Raw genomic sequence first — 21537 nt, 5'->3', positions numbered from 1 at the left:
CGGGCAGGATTCTCTGATCCTGAGGCTGAGTGTTGACGATGTCCTAAACGCTGTCGCGTTTCTCGACGGCGCCAACAGGCCCCCTGGAGCAGCGATTCTGAGCCCTACGGAAGGCCAGCATGGCACTGGAGCGACCCACGCCACTCCAGCTGCCGATACCAGCTTCAAATGGGCGCCGCGGGTCTGCGCATGCGCACTGCGACCGGCGCGTGCACCGCGACTGCCGCTATTGTGCACATGCGCGGTGGCTTCCTTCTCCGCGCTGGCCCCGACGCAACATGGTGTAGGGCTACAGGGGCCGGCGGAAAATCGCCGAGGGGGGCCGCGTAGAGCGTCCCCTGACTGGCGTCGTGCCAACCGCGCCGGCGCCAATGGCACTGATGCTCCGCTCACCGGAGAATCAGCGGACCGGCATTGGGGCGGCGTCACGCGATTTGCACCCGGCCGGGCGATTCTCCGGCCCAGCATTGGAGTGGGGTCCATTTCTTGCAATGTGTGAATTACGATTTTTAATAGTACACTTGGATGTGCATAAAGGGTGGATAATATTTGTGGAACTGCCAAGCAATCAGGTTATTTAAATCTCCTGCTACTAGGTTTTGAAAAAAAAGAGTGCTTGCAATTTCAGTAGTTGTTCGTTTGTTGACATAAGCTGGAGGGCTTTCGTGACTCCGTTATTACTTCTTGACTGCTTCCACAAAGTCTCATTAACACAGTGTGCAGGGGGGTGGGGCAGCCAGTATGTTCGATTGACAGCTCCAAGACTTTGGGCGGGATTCTCCGACCCCCCGCCGGGTCGGAGAATCGTCGGAAGGGCGGTGTGAATCCCGCCCCCGCCGAATTCTCCGGCACCGGAGATTCGGCGGGGACGGGAATCGCGGCGCACCAGTCGGCGGGCCCCCGCCTGGCGATTCTCAGGCCCGCGATGGGCCGAAGTCCCGCTGGTTCTATGCCGGTCCCGCAGGCATAAATTGGACTAGGTCCCTTACCGGCGGGACCTGGCGGCACGGGCAGGCTCCGTGGTCCTGGGGCTGGGGGGGGCACGGGGCGCTCTGGCCCCGTGGGGTGCCCCACGGTGGTCTGGCCCGCGATTGGGGCTCACCGATCCGCGGGCGGGCCTGTGCCGTGAGGCCACTCTTCCTACGTGCCGGCCATGTCAGCCTCCGCCATGGCCGACGTGTAGGTGAATCCCCCCCGTGCATGCGCGGGGATGACGTCAGCAGCCGCCGACGCTCCCGCGCATACGCGGACCCGCGCCGGCTGGCGGAGTCTCTTCGGCCCCGGCTGGAGTGGCGCAAAAGGCCTTCCACGCCAGCTGGTGGGGCGCCACCCACTCCGGGGCGGGCCTAGCCCCTAAAGGTGTGGAGGATTCTGCACCTTTGGGGCGGCCCAACGCCGGAGTGGTTCACGCCACTCCGTCCCGCCGGGACCCCCCGCTCCGCCGGGTACGGGAGAATCCCGCCCCTTATTAGAGCATCAGTTGTCTTTGATATGGGGCTATTAATACAAATGTTTATTTTTATAAGGGATTAAATATCAGGTATTTAAATGTATTGTATAACTTTTATCAATGGGAGCAATTTTTATGTAGAGAATTCTGTAACAAGATACTTAGAATTTTATTTTATTTTGTCTGAGCGTGGCTCCTGAGATCTGTCCATGGTGGAGTGGGTGGGGCCATGGCCAGAATGGATGGGACATTGGGGAGTGGGTGGTGGTGAGGGGGCTAAAGGCTAGAGGTCCTAAATGTTTTTATCATAACTGGAACAAGACCCAGAGCATCTTTTAAGCAGCCTGCGTGGCACTGGTTCCAAGCTCTTTCCCGCCGTGGCACTAGGCTGGTTCCAGGCTCTTTCCCGCCATGGCACTAGGCTGGTTCCAAGCTCTTTCCCGCCGTGGCACTAGGCTGGTTCCAAGCTCTTTCCCGCCATGGCACTGGACTGGTTCTAGCTCTGTTCAGGGCTCAGAGGCCTGACTCCAGTGTGCAATACCTGGCCATTCGGGTCGTTTTTAAAAACATTTGTTTCTGGGATCTGGGCATTGTTGGCTGTGCCAGCATTTATTGCCCTCCCTCATTGCCCTTGAGGGGCAGTCAAGGGTCAACCTCATTGGTGTGAATCTGGAGGCACATATCGGTCAGACCAGGACGGCAGATTTCCTTTCCTAAAGGACAGTAGTGAACCAGATGGGATTTCACTACAATCGACATGGTCATCATTAGACTTTTAATTCCAGATTTCTACTGAATTCAAATTTCACCATCTGCAGTAGCGGGATTTGAACCTGGGACCCCAGAGTATTCTGGGTCTCTGGATTACTAGTCCAGTGCTAATACTACTACGCCATCACCTCCCAACGCAGGTCCACCAAGCTGGGAAATTTCCCAATTCTTTGCACACACATCTTGGGATGGAAAACCCAACCCAGTGATGGAGGATGGCCATTTGATTTGTGTGTATGTAAGACAGGAAGACCTGCTGGATTGTGGCCAGCACAAAGTATTGGCAGAAATCAGGCAAGTACATCACCTTTCATTTGGGCAATTGCATAGAACATAGAGATGAGAAAGGAAAGGTAAATAGAAACAGCATAAACTGTGGTTACACCGAAGGGCATCCAATACCTTCAAGAGACTTATTGGGGCTCCTGAAGGAGACAAGTTCAACTATAACAGGAAAGGATACATCCAGGGTACTTGGGGAGATGTTCTGAATCTCGATTTTCTTGAGCACTCTCTGTTCTGCAATAATGGTATGAAAGTAAATTGTATTGACTTAAATTTAAAGCATGCGAAACGTCCACAAGGGAAACTGACCCGAAGTTCTAAAGTTTAAATATCAGCCGTGGACCAGGTTAGGCTATTGGCAAACGTGAAGGAGAGTCAGATCAATCTAGACAAGGTGGATGAATGAACAGAATGTTTGAGCTAAGTCTGTAAAATGCGATCATCTCCGGCAGAGTGGCTGGTGATTTGACCCAAACTTTTGTCAGAGAGGCCTGACTGAGAGTGGAGAGCAGTTGGCTGAGGGACATGAACAGGCACAATGGCAAACGTACTGAAGCTGAACATAATATGGGACTGTGGGATTGAAACTCAAAACCATGGTGAGATTCTGTCTGTGCTCAAGGAACATTCTTTCACTAGAATTCAATACTCTGAATTTCTCGCCAACCTTGGTGGCGCTGGCTGCAGCTCGAGTAAAGGCTGATGGATGTTGGCCAACCTCTGCACCTCTACTGTGGAGGGCATCGCAGTTGTATCCAAAGAGGGCTTTGGACAGAGTAGATAGGGAGAAATTGTCCCCACTCATAAAAGGATCAAGAATGAGAAGGCCCAGCTTTAAAGTAATTGGCAAAAGATGTAAAAGTGACATGAGGGAAACACCTTTTCACACAGCGAGTGGTTAAGGTCTGGAATGCACTGTCTGAGGAGTGTGATGGAGACTTTCAAAAAGGAATTGGATCTGAAAGAGAAGGTGCAGGGTTATGCGGAGAAGGCGGGGGAATGACATTAGGTTAATTGGGCATTCAGAGAGCAGGTGCTGACGTGACGAGTTGAATGGCCTCCTTCTGCACTGTAACAATTCCGTGATTAGCCAACAGCATGGACTGAGGGTCAAATTAAGAATTTGGGATCTTCATGAATAACGTGGCTCAGTTCCGCAGGTGCCATTTATTTACTAAGTCTTCAGAAAGTCAAGGAACATTTTTAATATTCAGTTAAATCCATCATGAATTCTGTAATTCAGCCAAAAGTATAATCAGTTAGTTAAGAATTTCTTCTCACCTACTGCAATTGCTCCAAAGTCTACCACATTCTGTTTGTTACCAGAAATGAGTATTATCGGTTGGGCAGCCGTAGGACAATTAACCTCCAGATATAGGGTGTTGTTGATGCTGCAAGTATATAAAATATTAATGGTTATTGTCACAGTAGGCATCAATATAGCTTTAAAACATAAAACTAAAAACAATGGGATAGATTTTAGTTTGTTGCAAACAGTCAGCATTTTGGATCAGGCACTAGTTGTAGGAACTGCTTGGGTCTCACATCTCAATTATAAGTCTACCCCATTGTATAGAATGTTCCCGACGATGGGGGAGCCCAGAACTAGGGGTCATAGTTTGAGGATAAGGATTGAGGTGAGGAGAAATTTCTTCACCCAGAGAGTGGTGAATTTGTGGAATTCACTCCCACAGAAAGTAGTTGACGTTGTGTAGTTTCAAGAAGGAATTAGATACAGCTCTTGGGGTTAAAGGGATATGGGAGGGAAGTCGGGATCAGCCATGATCATAATGAAATGTGGAGCAGGCTCGAGGGGCTTCTATTTACCATGTATGTTTATCCTTCAACAAATAACATTCCCTTTAAACAAGCAACTATTTCAAATATTAATGCATAAATGTAAGAGGTTTGTGCAACAAGATTAATAAATCATTGGATGATATTAAAATATATTTTTATATTGCCTGCTATTTCATTATTCATCTGTCTGTACTACATTTCTCAATCAATTTTAGCACAAGCGGGTAAAAAATGTTGAACTCCCTCTTCATTTCAATACCTCCTCTGATATCGATAACACATTTCCTAAGGGGACGGAATTTGGAGCCCAAGTAAAGTGGTCTTATCCCATGTTATGGTCACTTGGTTAACAGAGATCAAAAACCATTGTTATCGTCGAACAATTTTAAATTTTATTGGTCCCATCGATTAATCACAATGCTGAAAAAACATTACTGTTTAAAAGCCACATCACAGATTGGACATGCGATCTCGACTGATAAAGATGTCAAGAAAGTGATACCAACAGGTGAAAGGGACACCTGATTACTGCTGGCTAATAACAATAATTATTTTCATTGCCTATTCAATAGCAATCATGCTGCTTCATAAAAGGTACTAAAAGGGTTACGGTGATAGATTTAGGTGAGGAAATATGGGAGGAGGTTAGAGTAGCGTATGGACATCAGCATGGACTGGTTGGGCCGAATGGCCTGTTTCTGCGATTTGTCAGAAATCAAGGTCACGGAAGACATACCCACCTGTTTCAAGATAATACAAGATAGTAGAGTGCAGCTGGATTCTGTGTGGGTTCGACCAAGACAAGGTTTATTGAAAGAACAATATTATTAATGCTGATGTACCTGTATGGGAGGTAACCGGACTCCTTATGGTCTGTTGTTCGATGCGTGATGAAACAGGGAATGACAAATGAATGAAACTCTTCCTTGAAATTCCTCAGCAATGCAGCAAGAGCTGTGTTGTAGTCATCAGAACTGAAACAATGGAGAACAGGGTTATTTGAAAAGAATGCCTATCTTCTGAATCTTGGCACATAAATTAGGTCTTGTCAAAGGAGACAGATTTTATAAGTGCACATCTGGAGAATTACACGACATGACATGTTTTTGATTGTACGTGTCATGTTGGAACAACTTCTGCAAGATATAAAATAGTGAAGAAAAGGAATTGTATCAGTCAAATGAAACGATGATTACAAAACACTAGTATTATCTTTACAACTTTATTGAAGTTGAGGGTACTGGTTGATTTTTTATTTTAAATACAAAGTACATTATTTTTGAAAATTGCTTCTAAAAATAGCCATGAATCTATATGAGAAATTATGAGCAATAATAATCTATACAGAATAAAAGCACATTTACTCAGAATACAATAGTTGTTGCACAGTGTCCTCAAATATATGATGGCCCTGATACCCTCCCAGCGCCAGAGACCCGGGTTTAATTCCTTGGGAGTCTGTGTGGAGGTTGCACGTTCTCCCCGTGTCTGCGTGGGTTTCCTCCGGGTGCTCCGCTTTCCTCCCACCATCCAAAGATGTGCAGGTCAGTTGGATTGGCTATGATCAATGCGTGGGATTACGGAGATAGGGTGGGCGAGTGGGCCTAGGTAGAGTACTTTTTCGGAGGGGTGGTGGGACTCGACGGGCCGAATGGGCTCCTTCTGCACAGTAGGGATTCTATGGAAAGCTTTCCCCTTTCTTGCCTTGGTAAAGGCGAGGTAGAATGCATTGGAAATGTGCTCTGCGTGGTCAAGGAACTTGAATTTGGTGGGCCAGGCAATGGGCACAACATAGCTGCATCCTCAGAGCAGATGTGGCTATTGGCAGGTGCTTGCCCTGGAAACCAGGACAAAATCAGAGACTGCAGCTATTGGTTCTGCTCCGGGCCTTAGGAAGGTACATTCGTGCTTCCTCTTCAGGGCCCTTATTGTCTGCCCCTTATGAAGGTTCATCCCCTGGTCGTCTTGTGTTATTCTTCAAGCTTGGGGGTTTGAACCCAAAAGACTGCGTGGCAGAATCGCATGGAAGTATCCCGCCCTAGCTTTTTAATAATTCTAATGTGGGCATCACTGGCTAGGCCAGCATTTATTTCTCATTCCTAATTGCCCTTGAGAAGGTGGTGGGGTGCTGCCTTCTTGAACCGCAGCAATCCATGCGGTGTCGGTGCATCGTGGTCCGATGCAATTGATTCTTTTACTATAGTTGTAAGAAAGAAAATATTTCCCTTTCTTTTCTCCAAACTGAAAGCTATTGTGATAATTTCACAACCTCACGTTGAGCACCGATGATTTATACAGACTGATCTTTATGTTTACGTTTCTGTTCAGGCAAAGAATGGGACTTCGGCCCATCACGGGGCGGAGAATCGCCGGGGGGGTGGGGGCGGCCGACCAGCGCGGCGCGATTCCCGCCCCCGCCGAATCTCTGGTGGCGGAGAATTCGGGACACGGCGGGGGCGGGATTCACGCCAGCCCCTGGCGATTCTCCGATCCGGCGGGAGGGGGGGGGGTCGGAGAATCCCGCCCCTGATCTTTCATAGACCCGAATCATGGAATTTCTAAAGCACAGAAGGAAGTCATTCGGCCCATCAAGTCTGCGTGGTCTCTCTAAGAGACCACAATATAGCTAGTGCCACTCCTCTGCCAATTCCTCACAGTTCGTCATTTTGTTTCCTCCCATGTGCTTATTCCTTTTTGTTGATAGCCAAAGTTCTGAGTCCAGATCACAGAATTTATAAAATTCCGCCTCATTTCCCAAAGGGACAAAGATTGTGCAATAAATGTTGTCTTACTCACTCAAGAGGAACGTCTGTTGGATTGGGAAGTTCAAACAAGGAGCTGTCACTTTTACTGCTCGTCTCTTTCACTGGCAGTTTAGAGGAACTTAGGTTAAGTTGATTTACATCTTTATGTTTCAACTGTGGTTTCTTTTTATTCTGCGGAACAAACCAAAGGATATAAAGAACACCTTCTCCCAATTCATTCATGTTCCATTCAGTAGATTTTTCTGTTATTAAAACTGTCAAGGGCCAATAAAACTATGCCGCTCTTGCGTACAAAATAAAATTACTTAAACTATATCTTTTGCTCTTTCTGTTCTTTTTCTGACAGTTATAACTCTGCATCTTCCTGTCTCCTCATCCAAAAGCATTGAATTCTCCTCCGGTAATTCACTGTGATCTTCTCTAATATATGTGGCATCAGACAATGAATATCAACAGGTTATCATAGAAGTTACAGTGCAGAAGGAGGCCATTCGGCCCATTGAGTCTGCACCGGCCCTTGGAAAGAGCACCCCACCCAAGCCCATACCTCCACCCGTAGCCCAGTAACCCAACCTAACCTTTCTGGACACTAAGGGCAATTTATCATGGCCAATCCACCTAACCTGCACATCTTTGTGGGAGGAAACCGGAGCACCCGGAGGAAACCCACGCTGACATGGGGAGAACGTGCAGACTCCCCACAGACAGTGACCCAAGCCGGGAATCGAACCTGGGACCCAGGAGCTGTGAAGCAACTGTGCTAACCACTGTGCTACCGTGCCGCTCATCCACTGTGTTACCGTGCCGCCCATGTTAGTCAATTGCACAGAGCCTCACATATAGGGCTGAGTTTTTGTCTGGATGGGGAGGCAGATTTTGGAGCTCGAATAGCTGCACTTATTTTTTCTTGTTGAGGAAATCCTATTTTCCCTGGTACCATTTTCCTCTGGCCTTTTTTTCAGTCAGGAAGTCCTAGTGTGCAAAACACAAACCTGCCCTCTATGCATCTGCTAATGACTGGTGCCTTGCTGATAAAGACACCTTGACAAATGGCTTGCACAGCCTTTGGCCTGCAACAATGTTCATTGAAGATGAGAATATTTAAAAAGACATTGAAAGAGTAAGCAACGGGAAGGAATATGGCAAACTAGCTCCATGAGTATTCAAGAGATATATCAATGGAATGTGCCAGAGGCCAAAGATATCGAGGAAGTGTTTAATATTGATAACAATTCTCCCGTTGTGCATTCTTTGACTGACAGGGAAATTGCCTTGTGCCTTCCTCCCCACCTGCCTCTGCTCTCTGGGAGATATTTTATGACTAGGTAATACAGACAAAATCTCCTTCAAAGCCTACGCACTGTAACAAATAGATGGCAGACATCCTGAGGTGTCATAATACAGCAATCATCTTTTGTTCTCATGACTTAGTATGCCCTCCGTTCCACTCATCTGAATTACTGCATCGCGACTTAATGTTGGGTTGGATCACCACCTGTTCTAATGTGTAAATAAATGAATGCCTGTGGGGTGAGACACTCAAACCTTCCATCGCCTTTGTGGGCATGCATACTGGGGCAGCATGGTAGCACAAGTGGATAGCACTGTGGCTTCACAGCACCAGGGTCCCAGGTTCGATTCCCCACTGGGTCACTGTCTGGGCAGAGTCTGCACGTTCTCCCCGTGCCTGCGTGGGTTTCCTCCGGGTGCTCCGGTTTTCTCCCACAGTCCAAAGCCATCACTGGTTAGGTGGATTGGCCATGATAAATTGCCCTTAGTGACCAAAAAGGTTAGGAGGGGTTATTGGGTTACGGGGATGAGTGGAAGTGAGGGCTTACATGGGTCGCTGCAGACTCGATGGGTCGAATGGCCTCCTTTTGCACTGTATGTTCTATGTTCTATGGTATTATAATGTGTCCTCAGAATGAGTGCCAGATGGCACATCGCTCCCAGTAGATTTTCCATTTTGGTCTTCCGTCTTATACTTTTTAGCCACTTGTGGTCCTTTCTCCTTATTCTGCACAACTCTTCTGCTTTGCAAAATTATAATTCTGATCTCAGGTGAGCCACCTTCTTCACATTCCACGTGTCAATATATAATCACAGATCACAGAATAGCACAGCACAAAATGAGTCTGTTTACTCATCAACTGTAGGCTGGTCTTTCAAAGAGTAATCAAATTAGTCCCATTTCCCTGCTCTTTCCTCATAAGCCTGCAATTAGTTTTCTCCTGAAAGTGTGGATCCAATTCCCTTCCTGAAGACTACCACTGACTCTGTAGCAACTAATGATCCATGAGCAAATTATCCAGTAACAACTTTAACATCAAGTCACCCTTACTGATGAGCTTATCCATTTATACATAAGTTACAAAAAAAATCACAGGGCCACACTTTTATCCATAAAAATATCCGTTGGGAAACCTTCTGTTCCATGTCTCCTTGCCTCATCACCTATCCCCTGGAAACAGATTAAAATCTAAATATATAACAACAATGGAGTTCTCCTTGGCCATAACATCTGTTAATTCCTCAAGAAAGTCCAATAGAATAATCAGACATGACTTTCCTCTCGTGGAATCATAGAATTCCTACAGTGCAGAAGGAGGCCATTTGACCCATCGAGTCTGCACCGACTCTCTGAAAGAGCACTCTACCTAGGCCCACTCCCCCGCAACCCCTTAACCCCACATAACCTTTGGACACAAAGGGTGGGATTCTCTGATCCTGAGGCTAAGTGTCCTCCGATCCTGAGGCTAAGTTCTCTGATCCTGAGGCCCTCGCCGCTCCAGTGCCGTGCTGGCCCCCTGTAGGGGCCAGAATTGCTGATCTGGAGGCCATGTTGATGCCGTCGAGAAACGGGACATCGTTTCCGACGCCTCAGGATCGGAGAACCCCGCCCTCGCCGCTCCAGCTGCTGATCCCGGCATCAACTGGGCGCCGCAGGGTCCGCGCATGTGCAGTGGCTCCCTTCTCCGCACCGGCCCCTACACCACATGGCGTAGGGCTAAGGGGGTGGGCGCGGAAGAAAGGAGGCCCCCAGCCCGAGAGGCCGGCCCACCGATTGGTGGGCCCCGATCGCGGACCAGGCCACCACGGAGGCCCCACTCCCCCCCCAGGTTTGATCACCCCAACAGGCCACCCCGGACCCTACTACGCCGAGGTCCCGCCGGCTGAGAGCAGATTAGAACAGTGGCGGAGGGTCTCGGGTTCCTGTTACGGCCGCTGTGCCCATCCTTGGGCCGAGAATCGTTGGGGGGGGGGGGGGGGGGGGGGGGGGGGGCGTGTAGAGCGGCCCCTGACCGGCGCCACGCCGACGACGCCAGCGGCAACGACGCCGATTCTCCGCTCTGCGTCGGGGCGGCATGGCGAGATTCGCGCTGTCGCGGCGATTCACCGGCCTGGCCCCGAGCTGAGAGAAACCCGCCCAAAGTGTCAATTTGGCCAATCCATCTAACCTGCACATCTGTGGACCGTGGGAGGAAATCGGAGCATCCGGAGGGAACCCACGCAGACACGGGGAGAACGTGCAAACTCCACACAGACAGTCACCCAAGGTCGGAATCGAACCTGGGATCCTGCCGCTGTGAGGCAGCAGTGCTAACCACTATGCCACCCGAAAGTGCTGCCATGGCCGTAAGACCATCCTAACTGCCCATTAGCCTATTTATGTTTCACAAATTTAATTATTCCCTTCTTCAAAGTGCAGTCCAATATTTACACCCTTAATAACAATAATCACTTATTGTCACAAGTAGGCTTCAATGAAGTTACTGTGAAAAGCCCCTAGTCGCCACATTCCGGCGCCTGTTCGGGGAGGCTGGCATGGGAATTGAACCCATGCTGCTGGCCTTGTTCTGGATTACAAGCCTGCTGTTTAGCCCACTGTGCTCAACCAGCCCCTTAACAAAAGCCCAAAAGAGTGAGGCTGCAGGTCCCACCAATATTTGGTTGATTAAAATTGGATCAAAGATTATTAATTCTTAGTTAAACAATGTTTTCTTTCTGTTTGGACTATTTTACACATTCCATAATTTGTTCTCGGATCTATTGCGCACATGCTTCACACACTAAAGACGGTTGTCAGCACATGTCAGACAGTAGTCATGATATGCAAACATGCAACCAACGAACACTCAGAATAGGACACAACCAATGGGCAGTCAGGACATTCAGAGGTGGCATCACCACAAGGGGGCATGAGGTAAACACTATAAAAGGGATGAGGCACTCACACCCTGCCCCTTTCCACAGACAGACATCTAGAGAGTTAGACAGGGTTGATCAGCAGCATCACACCCCAGCACGTGGCTTAGAGCAAGCTACTACAGTTAGACTGAGTTACTACAGTTAGATTAGCAGAGAGTCGAACTCATTTGAGAACTGTGTTAATAGTTCAATAAACATGTTGAACTCATTTCAGAGTCTGGAGCATCCTTTAGTTAAGACTGCATCAAGTAGCAGCCTGTGTTATCTGAAGCAGCATAACACAACAGTGGTTAGTAGCCAAAATTAGCTTCAAAGATAATTATCTTCCAGTCAAGTCTAGTCACTTCTCCATTAAGAATAAAACACAGGATTAAACATAATGAGCAGTTTTATGAGATGGACTGCCAGAACTAAAAGTTATTACTTTAATTCAAGTCCATGCTGGAAAAGAATACGTGAAATGTAATTGTAAAGAAGCAAGATATCTAAATATTCTTACTGAGAAATCCAATGATTTTGATGTGCTGTCAGAATCCCGTTTCTCCCAAATCCTCTCTGTTTCTGCAGCTCGCCACAATATTCGTACAGCTTCTTCTTGCACCAGCAGGTCCGGTAGCGTCGGTTTAAATGTCAGGTGCACAATACACTTCTACCGATCAGAGGCAGAATAGATAACATAAGGTAGTAAACAGAAATGTGAGTGATAAGTACAGCATTAATTGCACTGACATGGAATAAGAGTCCAATGAAAGACCAGCATTTCTTGCAAACTTGAAACTTTTGAAGGGAAACAAAGGTACTTAAAATTGGGGCTGAAATTAATCGATGAAAAAGGATGGAATACATTCCTGATTCGCAATATGATAACCAAATTATATTCTCAGAACATTTATGTTTAAAGCTGATATTTGGAATAACTGACTATTAATTATTATTAAAATATCTCACAGTGATATGCACCCCCCGCCGGGTCGGAGAATCGCCAGGGGGCGGCGTGAATCCCGCCCCCGCCGGCCGCCAAATTCTCCGTCACTGAAAATCCGGCAGGGGCGGGAATCGCGCCGCGCCGGTCAGCGGCCCCCCCGGCGATTCTCCGGCCCGCGATGGGCCGAAGTCCCGCTGCTGTCATGCCTGTCCCGCCGCCGTGAATCAAACCGCCTTCCTTACTGGCGGGACTGGCGGGCTCCGGGTCCTGGGAGGGGGGGGGGCCCGGGGCGATCTGGCCTCGGGGGGTGGCCCCAAGGTGGCCTGGCCCGCGATCGGGGCCCACCTGTGCCGTGGGGGCACTCTTTTCCTTCCGCCTCGGCCACAGCCTCCGCGATAGCCGACACGTAAGAGACACACACCCCCGCGCATGTGCGGGGATGACATCAGCAGCCGCTGACACTCCCACGCATGCGCAGACTTCCGCCGACCGACGAAGTCCTTTCGGCCCCGACTGGCGTGGCGCCAAAGGCCTTCCATGCCAGCCGGTGGAGCGGAAACTACTCCCGCGCATGCCTAGCCCCTCACGGTGAGGGCTTGGCCCCTAAAGGTGCGGAGAAATTCGCACGTTTGGGGCGGCCCAACGCCGGAGTGGTTCCTGCCACTCCATCTCGCCAGGACCCCCCGTCCCACCGGGTAGGGGAGAATCCCGGCCCAGATCACAACTGGTGATTTTAATATAAGGCATGATGGTATTAGGAAAACAAAGGTAGCTCTAAAGGATTTATATTTGTAGTGATAGACATGAGAAATAAGGTATTGTTTTAGTGTGTTCAATTTAATGTTTCTGTGCCTGGAAGGGTAAAATCTATAGTTAGGTTCATGCTGGGCAAAGATGTTTGTATGTGTGGGGGTTGGTTACGTTGCAACTTTGCTTCTATTGCTTAGAGAGGGCTATGGTGTGAAGAATAAATAGACTAACAGAGGTATGTAGGCATTGCTTAGCAACTGGGACCTTGTAGGTTAGAGATTTTAAATTTTAGTTCAGCTAATTTGATTGCAGTTGGGGATAGGTAGTGAGAGAGAAGGCAGTTCTTATGGTTTTGCTAGGAGCAGTTGGTTTTATAGGCTAAAGAGGGAACATCTCTTTCAACTTTGCCAGAAGAAAAACCAGACCATGGAGTAATGGTTAAGAAACAAAGTGCTGAGATCTGAAGAGCAGCTAGTTAAGGGAACCAGAGAAATGAAAAGAGGGTTCAAAGAAATCATGGGCGTCATTCTCTGCCGGCAGGAGTCTCCGTTTTGCCAGCGCCCGGGGGTTTCCCGACGGCGTGGGGCTGCCCCACAATGGGAAACCCCATTGACCGGCCGGTGTTACAGAGACTCCCGCCGGCCGGTCGGGGCAGAAATGTGGCGGGGCGGGTAGGAGAATTTCGCCCCTGAAGTTAAAGGTGCTGGAACAAAGAATTGTTCAGTAGAGACAGGCAGAGTGGAGAAGAAGGTTGAGACACCAGAAAGTTACCTGATCTGATTTTCAGGTTTGTGAAATTTTACTACATAAGTTGAAATAACTATGGAAATCGGTGGCTAGGTCTCAGAGTTTGAATTAAAGCAGTTAAGACAAAGGAATCCTAAAAGGGGTGGTGCACAATCGTGGGCTGGATTCACTGTTAAAAGTGAAGTGGAAAAGTGTCATTTGGAAAACCTGATCTTCTGAATGCAAACCACTAAGGGAAAGCTTTATTATGAAAGAAGATTTTAAAGTATGCTTTCAGGAGTGGTGTAATCATCATCTGGGGAGAATTCTGAGGAGAAATACACAGACACTAACTTGGGTCCAGAGCGGAGTGCATGTACTTGAACACAGTCATCTTGTGTTTCAATAGGAACTTATTGTGTTAATGAAACCATTATACCTTAAGATGTACTTTGTAAACCATGTTAATCTTTAAATCTGTGTGTATTTGTTAAGCTGAGAGTGGGGGCAAAGGAGTATTGTATTATAATGCAACTTTTCACGTTTAATTAATAGGACCCAGTCCTATGGTCACCTGGGACTATGGAGACTTTTCTTGTCTCTGGCAAAAATGTGATTAATTTGTGAGTTGTGGACCCTTTGCTCGGATGAATTAAAATCCAGGTGTCTGAGGGACGAAGATGGCATTTAAAGCCTCTTCCACCTACCGGTGCATCAGGCAGACATTCATCTGTTTCCATAGCCAGCTTTTCCTGGAACAGGTCACTAGTCTGCCGCTAGAGGCATATAGCTTGAGGATTGCCATTCCACATCAAGCGTGGCTGACCAGGAATCTCTCCTGCTTTTACCACCTACCTTTGGCATGTTGGAAGAATTTTGCAGGTTGATACTCAACCTGTTTGGCCACATTATGAACGCATCTTCCATGGCCATCAAGTCCTGGGGTGGGACTCAAACCTGGAGCTTCCGGCTGAGAGGCAAGGACACTCCCCACTGCAACAGAAGACGTCTCGCGAGTAATAGTGCTGGCTGAAAAATTCTAACACTTTCGACTTACCAACTGCTTGCTGTCTCTCCTGCAGGCTGACACTCTCCCGCTCACAGACTCTCCCCCACTCGAAGCTTTCCTGCCCAACTCTCCCATTTGCTGCTTTCTCTCCGGAACCCTCAGTGTGTATGAGGCTCAGGAGAGGGGTGGCGGGAAGGAGAAAGGGAACAAAAGGAGCTGCGAGCGGGAAAGTCAGTAGGGAAGCGAGAGTTGGACAGGGCAGCGCCAAATGGGAGAGAGTCTTGGGTGAGGGACCGGCCATTCTATAATAGCCTATCAGGCCACTCTGTTAGTCCTAGTGCAAAACAATTGCAACCCCTTTAACATATTACTCGTGTACAAGTTGAGACCCCAGTACTTGCCTAAAGATTTGGCCTCAGAAACTTGACATCTACACAAGTATATACTGTAGTTCTTCAGAGAGATGCTGAATCTGAATCACCAGTGAGGATTGTATTCAAATGTCAATTTCTACAGATCTATGAACATGGAATCACAACAGCAGCACCATACACTTAGCTAGCACATTCATATAGAAACATCTTAATGTCCTTCTTAAAGATGTACATAAAACTCACACTAAATCATAGAAGGAAAGATTGAAGGGCTGACCAAAGTTTACTCAGAATGATGGGCTTTAAAGAGCATCTCAGAAAGAGGCGTGGGAAGTTTCAAAGTGGGGGCTGAGATGACTGAAGGCACAGCCACTAATGGTGAAGTGGAGAATGCACAAGAAGCCATAGCCAGAAGGACAGAGCTTGGGGACGAGGAGTGTGGGTGAGCATTACAGGGCCAGAAAAGGCTACTGTGACAGGGAGAGCCAAGCCATGAGGGGTTTGAGCACAAGGATGAGATTTTTAAATATGGGATTGACAGCCAATGCAGGTCAAAGGGTGCAGGGGTGATGGTTGAGCAGTGTGACATCGGATACAAACAGTTTGATTGGGCTGAAACACTGGCTGGGACGGGGTAGAATCTGTGATGAGAGAGTTGGAGCTTCATGGCAAGGGCAAGAGAAGGACAAGAGGGAAGGGGGGTCGGTTTGACTTGGTGAAGAACCAGTAAGTTCTGGGAAAACCAAGGTAGCTGAGTAATAGTCTCACTCTATAGATGATGATGCAATCAATAAGTTCCTTCCATTTGCTGTTAGACGTGTGGGGAGAAGGGGTTAAGGAGATAGTTGGCAGTACAGGAAAGGATTTGGGGGCTATCTTTATTGAAATTAACTTGTTTTATGGAAAAGGTTACACAGCATTATCTCCATTCTTTTCAACATTTTAGTACATGATCAGTTTCCTTTCAGCTAGGTGAAAAAGCTTTGGACAAACTCTCACCTCTCCTGGCATTACAGTTCCACCAGCAGGTGCAATAGTTAAGTAGGAATATTCCGGAACGACAAATTCAAATGATGCTGGTCCGACAGGAACGATTGCTCCTTTTCCGATCCTTTGGGCAGGGTGAGGGTTTTGGCTGGTGTTTGAATTCTCCACATATATCGTCACTGTAGATGTGTCATTCAAAGCTGTAGCAGCAAAGTGAATCACTGAATGGGACAACTTCAGGGGAGGGAAGACACCAACCGCTTTGCAGGAAATCTTGAATTTCCTAAATAATAAAACATTGATAACATTTTGTTTGCTGTTTTGTAATTGCATTAAGCTATCCATAATTCTTTAAGCAGCGAGTGTAGTGATAGTTATTCCTGAGATGATACCTACTGCCTCTGATTTGCAATGTTGACAGTCTAATACTGTTCAATCAGATTTTTCACACTTGTAAAAGCATCAGTCAATGGCACTGCTAGAAACTCTGTACATACTGCAGATATTTTGTGTTTGCTTACGTAACACTGATGTGGAAAAGAAAATCTTTTGATATAATCAACGTAGTATGTTTTAACAGCTGAGCATTTTGGGAACTACCCTCTCTGTCGGGGATGTGTATATGAAGTTTAGTTCAATGTATTAATCTTATTCAGTGCAATACAGAACAGAAAAATAACAATGAGGCTGCGGTGGAATTCTCTTTTACATGGGGTTTGTGAAATTAAAGAATGAAATACATTGGGACATAACTTTCTGCCTCCTCAGTGTTGGATTTGGGGGCACTCCTAAGATGCACTGGGGAATCCCTCTTGGAGGATCCCACTTGAGGGTTTATGCAGCAATTGTCTAGAAGGCCTAGCTTCCCCTGGACAATTGTGCTGGGCTGGGAACCATCTGACAAAGCGATTTTAAATCGTCAACTTCGGATGGTTCTGGCAATTTTACGATCATAGTTAGTCTGAAAGAGTCAGGAGAAAAAAAAGCACTTTTAACTTCAGAGTAACTATTTTAAACATCCAAACTGAGACTGGACACCCTGCACACCCCTGACTCCCCAGGGGACTGTCAACACCTCACCCCACATGCCTCAGAGGATCTCCGCCCCCCCCCCCCCCCTTGCCCCCACAACCATGCACCACAACCCCCACATATTCCTCACCCGCGCTGGATTCACCTGACATGAGAGGGCCCAACCCCACACTGGCCGGATCCCTTAGCCCTGTCAATGTCTGGATCTAAGCCTGACCACCAAATCCCCAGCTGACCCGATGTGTGGGCGCCCACTTCCCCGATGTCCAGATAACTTACAGTAGAAACCTATTGTTGTAACCCTCACACAACCTATGGGGTGGGACTGATACACCTCCCCAGTAAGCCTCGTGGAATTCGAACTCCCCCAATGAGGGGCGGGGGAACATCAGGACAATTGATTACGAACATAAAAGCTGGTCCAGACGGGAGTCTGGGCAGAGAGGTCCCAGCCAGGACTTGGATTGTGCCCTGTCAATAGCCTGCTTTAACAGTAAATCGTTTTGTCATACTCTTGTACCTGACTCCTCTGTGACCACTAAACTTACCTTCACATTTTCAATTGTCCATTTAAACTGGCCCGATTTATGGCAGCTAGTGCTGTAAAAAGTGGGTATGTCCTCCTTTGCTCCACTATTTGGAACTTCGCTGCTGGAGCCACTGACCAGCTTCACCTCTTCAGTCTCAGCCAGAGGGTCAGGCGAAACAGGCTTGCTTTGGAATGTGAGCGCAGATAAATGGCTATGGAGTGGCAATCTGCTGCTGTTTGCCACTCCAAGGATGTTACAGGCCGATGTGACACATTTCTGGAACACGTGAGATTAATTTTGAGGAAGTATTCGGGTAACCGCACAGCACCAAAATTGGAAACAAAAGACAATGAAGACATGTTTGGGGACAATGGGGGAATTCAACCCGATCAAAGAGGACTGGTGTAATTACCAAAAAAATTTACACATTTGACTGAAAGCAAAATAGGAGATGAGGATAAGGTAAACGAATCTCGCTGCAAAGGGAGACTAGGGGCATCATTCTCCGACCCCCCAGCGGGTCGGAGAATGGCCGTTGGCCGCCGTGAATCCCGCCCCCGCTGGTTGCCGAAGTCTCCGGTACCGGAGATTGGGCGGGGGCGGGAATCGGGCCGCGCCGGTTGGCGGGCCCCCCCCGCTTGATTCTCCGGCCCGGATGGGCCGAAGTCCCGCCGAGAAATTGCCTGTTCCGCCGGCGTAAATTAGAGTAGCTATTTACCGGCGGGACAAGGCGGCGTGGGCGGGCTCCGGGGTCCTGGGGGGGGCGCGGGACGATCTGACCCCGGGGGATGCCCCACGGTGGCCTGGCCCGCGATCGGGGCCCACCGATCCGCGGGCGGGCCTGTGCCGTGGGGGCACTCTTTCCCTTCCGCCTCTGCCACGGCCTCCACCATGGCGGAGGCAGAAGAGACTCTCCCCACTGCGCATGCGTGGGAAACTGTCAGCGGCCACTGACGCTCCCGCGCATGCGCCGCCCCGACATGTCATTTCCGCGCCAGCTGGCGGGGCAACAAAGGCCGTTTCCGCCAGCTGGCGGGGCGGAAATCCCTCCGGCGCCGGCCTAGCCCCTCAATGTTGGGGCTCGGCCCCCAAAGATGCAGAGCATTCCGCACCTTTGGGGCGGCGCGATGCCCGTCTGATTGGCGCCGTTTTGGGTGCCAGTCGGCGGACATCGCGCCGTTTGGGGAGAATTTCGCCCATGATTTCAAAGCCTTTCACTTTTACTCATCAGGATAAATGCAAGAATGGCAAATTTCAAATGATGACAACAATTTATATCACAAGAGAAAAGGGTGGTGATTGGTTGGCAAGTTGATTCTGATTGGTCAAAGCTTTGCCATGGAGAAGGCAACAGGGAACTAATAATAACAATCGCTTATTGTCACAAGTAGGCTTCAATGAAGTTACAGTGAAAAGCCCCTAGTCGCCACATTTCGGCGCCTGTTCGGGGAGGCTGATACAGGAATTGAACCCGCGCAGCTGGCCATGTTCTGCATTACAAGCCAGCTGTTTAGCCCACAGTGCTATAGGTTGCCCAAGCTGCCAGATAATTCAAAAAAGGTGAAAGCTTTGAACATATTTCTTTTATTTACAGAAAGCGGATCCACGTGTGAGAATGCAACACCTACACCGCAGGGAGTAGAGCAGCGGTTCAAGAAGGCAGCTCACCACCACTTTCTGAAGTGCAACTAGAGATGGGCAATAAATGCTGGACTAGCCAGTGATGCCCACATCCCGTAAATTAATTTGAAAAATGTCACTTTTTGCAAGCGTAAATGAGCTACGTTACAAGTTCAACTAATTATCTTAAATTGGTTGTTAGTGTTGCTATTAGCGCACTCAGAATTGTTCAGCAAGCACTGCCTAATCATAGAATTACATCTTAACAGTAGCTGTTTTGTTTTGGGTTTTGCAAGTGCGGGCTAGTTGAGTCCAGTCTGCCTATTCTAAACAATTGAAGGAACATTGATTGGACCAGCCAATCATTGGAACATTTGTGCTCTGTATCTGGCCTGGCACCGGTGCTGAAATTCATACACGATACTGCACTGGTGGTATACTGATGGTAGCGTCCTGTTGGTGGAAATAGGTAGAATAAAGACTGTATCGGATCCCATCAGGCTCCAGATTCAAAAGGTCTGCCCATGAATTTGAGAAGTATTTGGATGATTGACCTCTCCAAAATCCTCTTTAAAAAAATTTGTGTACTCACGTCTTATTTTTATTCTTCGAGCAATAATGTTTGCTGTATCCTCACATACATTTTACATAAATAGGCCATGTTAAAGTAATTAGGATCACAGGTTAATTGCAGACTGGTGGACCGAGTTACAATAACACAATTGATTGTGAAATACAATGACATGTAAGTACCATAACATTAAGTTCAGTCTATTTTGGGGACGGTGCTTCAGAATAAAACACAGGTTGTACCCATCAGCTTTATTATTTCTAGAGTATTTGAGCACCTATTAAGGTTAGAATTTGAGAAAAGAACTATTTCCATTTCTAGTAATGAGCACTAACAGTGAGTTCTGCCAGATCAAGTTTGGCAGTGGCAATATTTACAACAACAAAACTGCCCCAACAATAGTGTTGAATTATGAACTATTTCACGCTGCTGAGTTGTGCCCACAAGATTGAGATTCCTCAACTTATTTAATTTAGGATCTTTTCGTTCAGTATCACAAAATCACCCCTTGAATTAAGGGCAATTGCTATGCATTAGTTCCATACCTTCTTTGAAAATGTATCTGCTCAGAAAGCAGAGGGTTTGACCTGCTGATGTAGTAACCAGTGGTCCCTCATGTGGATGTATGGGATGTATGTACAGGACATGACACACTGAGAGTCCAATCTCAATCGGGCCAACCTGTGGAACTTGTTACAATGCAGCAACTTTACCAGAAGGAAAAATCACCGAATTCCTCTTTCACACCTGGCAGCCGCAGCATTGGGGGAGGACAGGGAAAACCGATGCCTACTCTCTCTTCTTGGTCATAAAAATAGAGATAGGAACTTTTTTTTTCAAGAAAAAGTACAATTCTCTCATTCCAAAAGAAATGACTACAGTAGGCACAAGCTTGAATCCAAGCGATTTTGGGAAATTATCTCTGGAATTTTATTGGAATTCTTAATTGACAAAACAATGATGAAACTGAGCCAAGCTTTCCTGAGCACTTTTGATGGTGACAGTGATGTTATAGGTTCGATTTGGCAAATGCTTTCGAGAGATGGGCCTGTTTAGCTCCATCTTGTTTAACCATTACTACGATACATCGGCATCATCCGGCCTTCACTTGTAAGATACTGCATCAGAACAGTGTTCTAGTTCTTTGCATCTTAGTTTGCAGCTTCTAAATAATGATCATTATTTAAACCAATCAGCATCCTTGTGTAATTGCATCACTATTTAAGAATAAACAACTCCCGTAAAAGTAGTTCCTTTTAATGATTTTAAAATAAATGACTTGTTCCAAAATGTCAACATTTCAGAGAGTGGGAAAAAGGAAGGAATATAAAGAAGAAAAGTGAATAACTATGAAACTGATTTGACATACTGGATGAAAACTGCGAGAGTCTGATAGACAAATCTTTTTTCTACTAGCTGCCTGCTGCTGTTGATTATTTGAAGTGTCTTTACTGATCTATTTTGTTTCAGCTTTAATAAGGCCGAGCAACAAAATCACATCTGAAAAGCATACAATAATTCGGACTATCAATACTGAATAATGTGCACATTAAGGCACAGTTTGCAGTCATACAATTAACTTTGAATTCTAGGAGAAACTAAAATGAATTCCTGCTGTGTGAAATTATATTTTTTCTTCAAATTCTGTTACTTAATATATTAGTATTAAATTAAATAATATTATTCTACAGGCATGATAAGCATTCCAGGTGCTCAAAAGATTGATATTTAAC

The 21537-nt window shown here is 47.2% G+C and overlaps 1 protein-coding gene across 2 annotated transcripts in view; it reads right to left on the bottom strand.

Annotated features, from left to right (window-relative positions):
- Positions 1-21537, bottom strand: part of cfap74 (cilia and flagella associated protein 74) — a 209875-nt gene that overhangs the window by 19882 nt on the left and 168456 nt on the right. For both annotated transcript variants that reach the window (XM_072477806.1, XM_072477807.1), the window contains exons 26-31: positions 16064-16334; positions 11780-11929; positions 7103-7242; positions 5149-5280; positions 3788-3897; positions 2685-2740 (exon numbers count right to left, since the gene is read on the bottom strand). In XM_072477806.1, the coding sequence (XP_072333907.1) occupies positions 2685-2740; positions 3788-3897; positions 5149-5280; positions 7103-7242; positions 11780-11929; positions 16064-16334 (859 nt within the window). The remainder of the gene's footprint in view (positions 1-2684; positions 2741-3787; positions 3898-5148; positions 5281-7102; positions 7243-11779; positions 11930-16063; positions 16335-21537) is intronic.

Source organism: Scyliorhinus torazame, chromosome 16 (genome assembly GCF_047496885.1).
Source record: "Scyliorhinus torazame isolate Kashiwa2021f chromosome 16, sScyTor2.1, whole genome shotgun sequence".
Lineage (NCBI taxonomy): Eukaryota > Metazoa > Chordata > Chondrichthyes > Carcharhiniformes > Scyliorhinidae > Scyliorhinus > Scyliorhinus torazame.
This window is presented reverse-complemented; position numbering and strand designations above follow the sequence as displayed.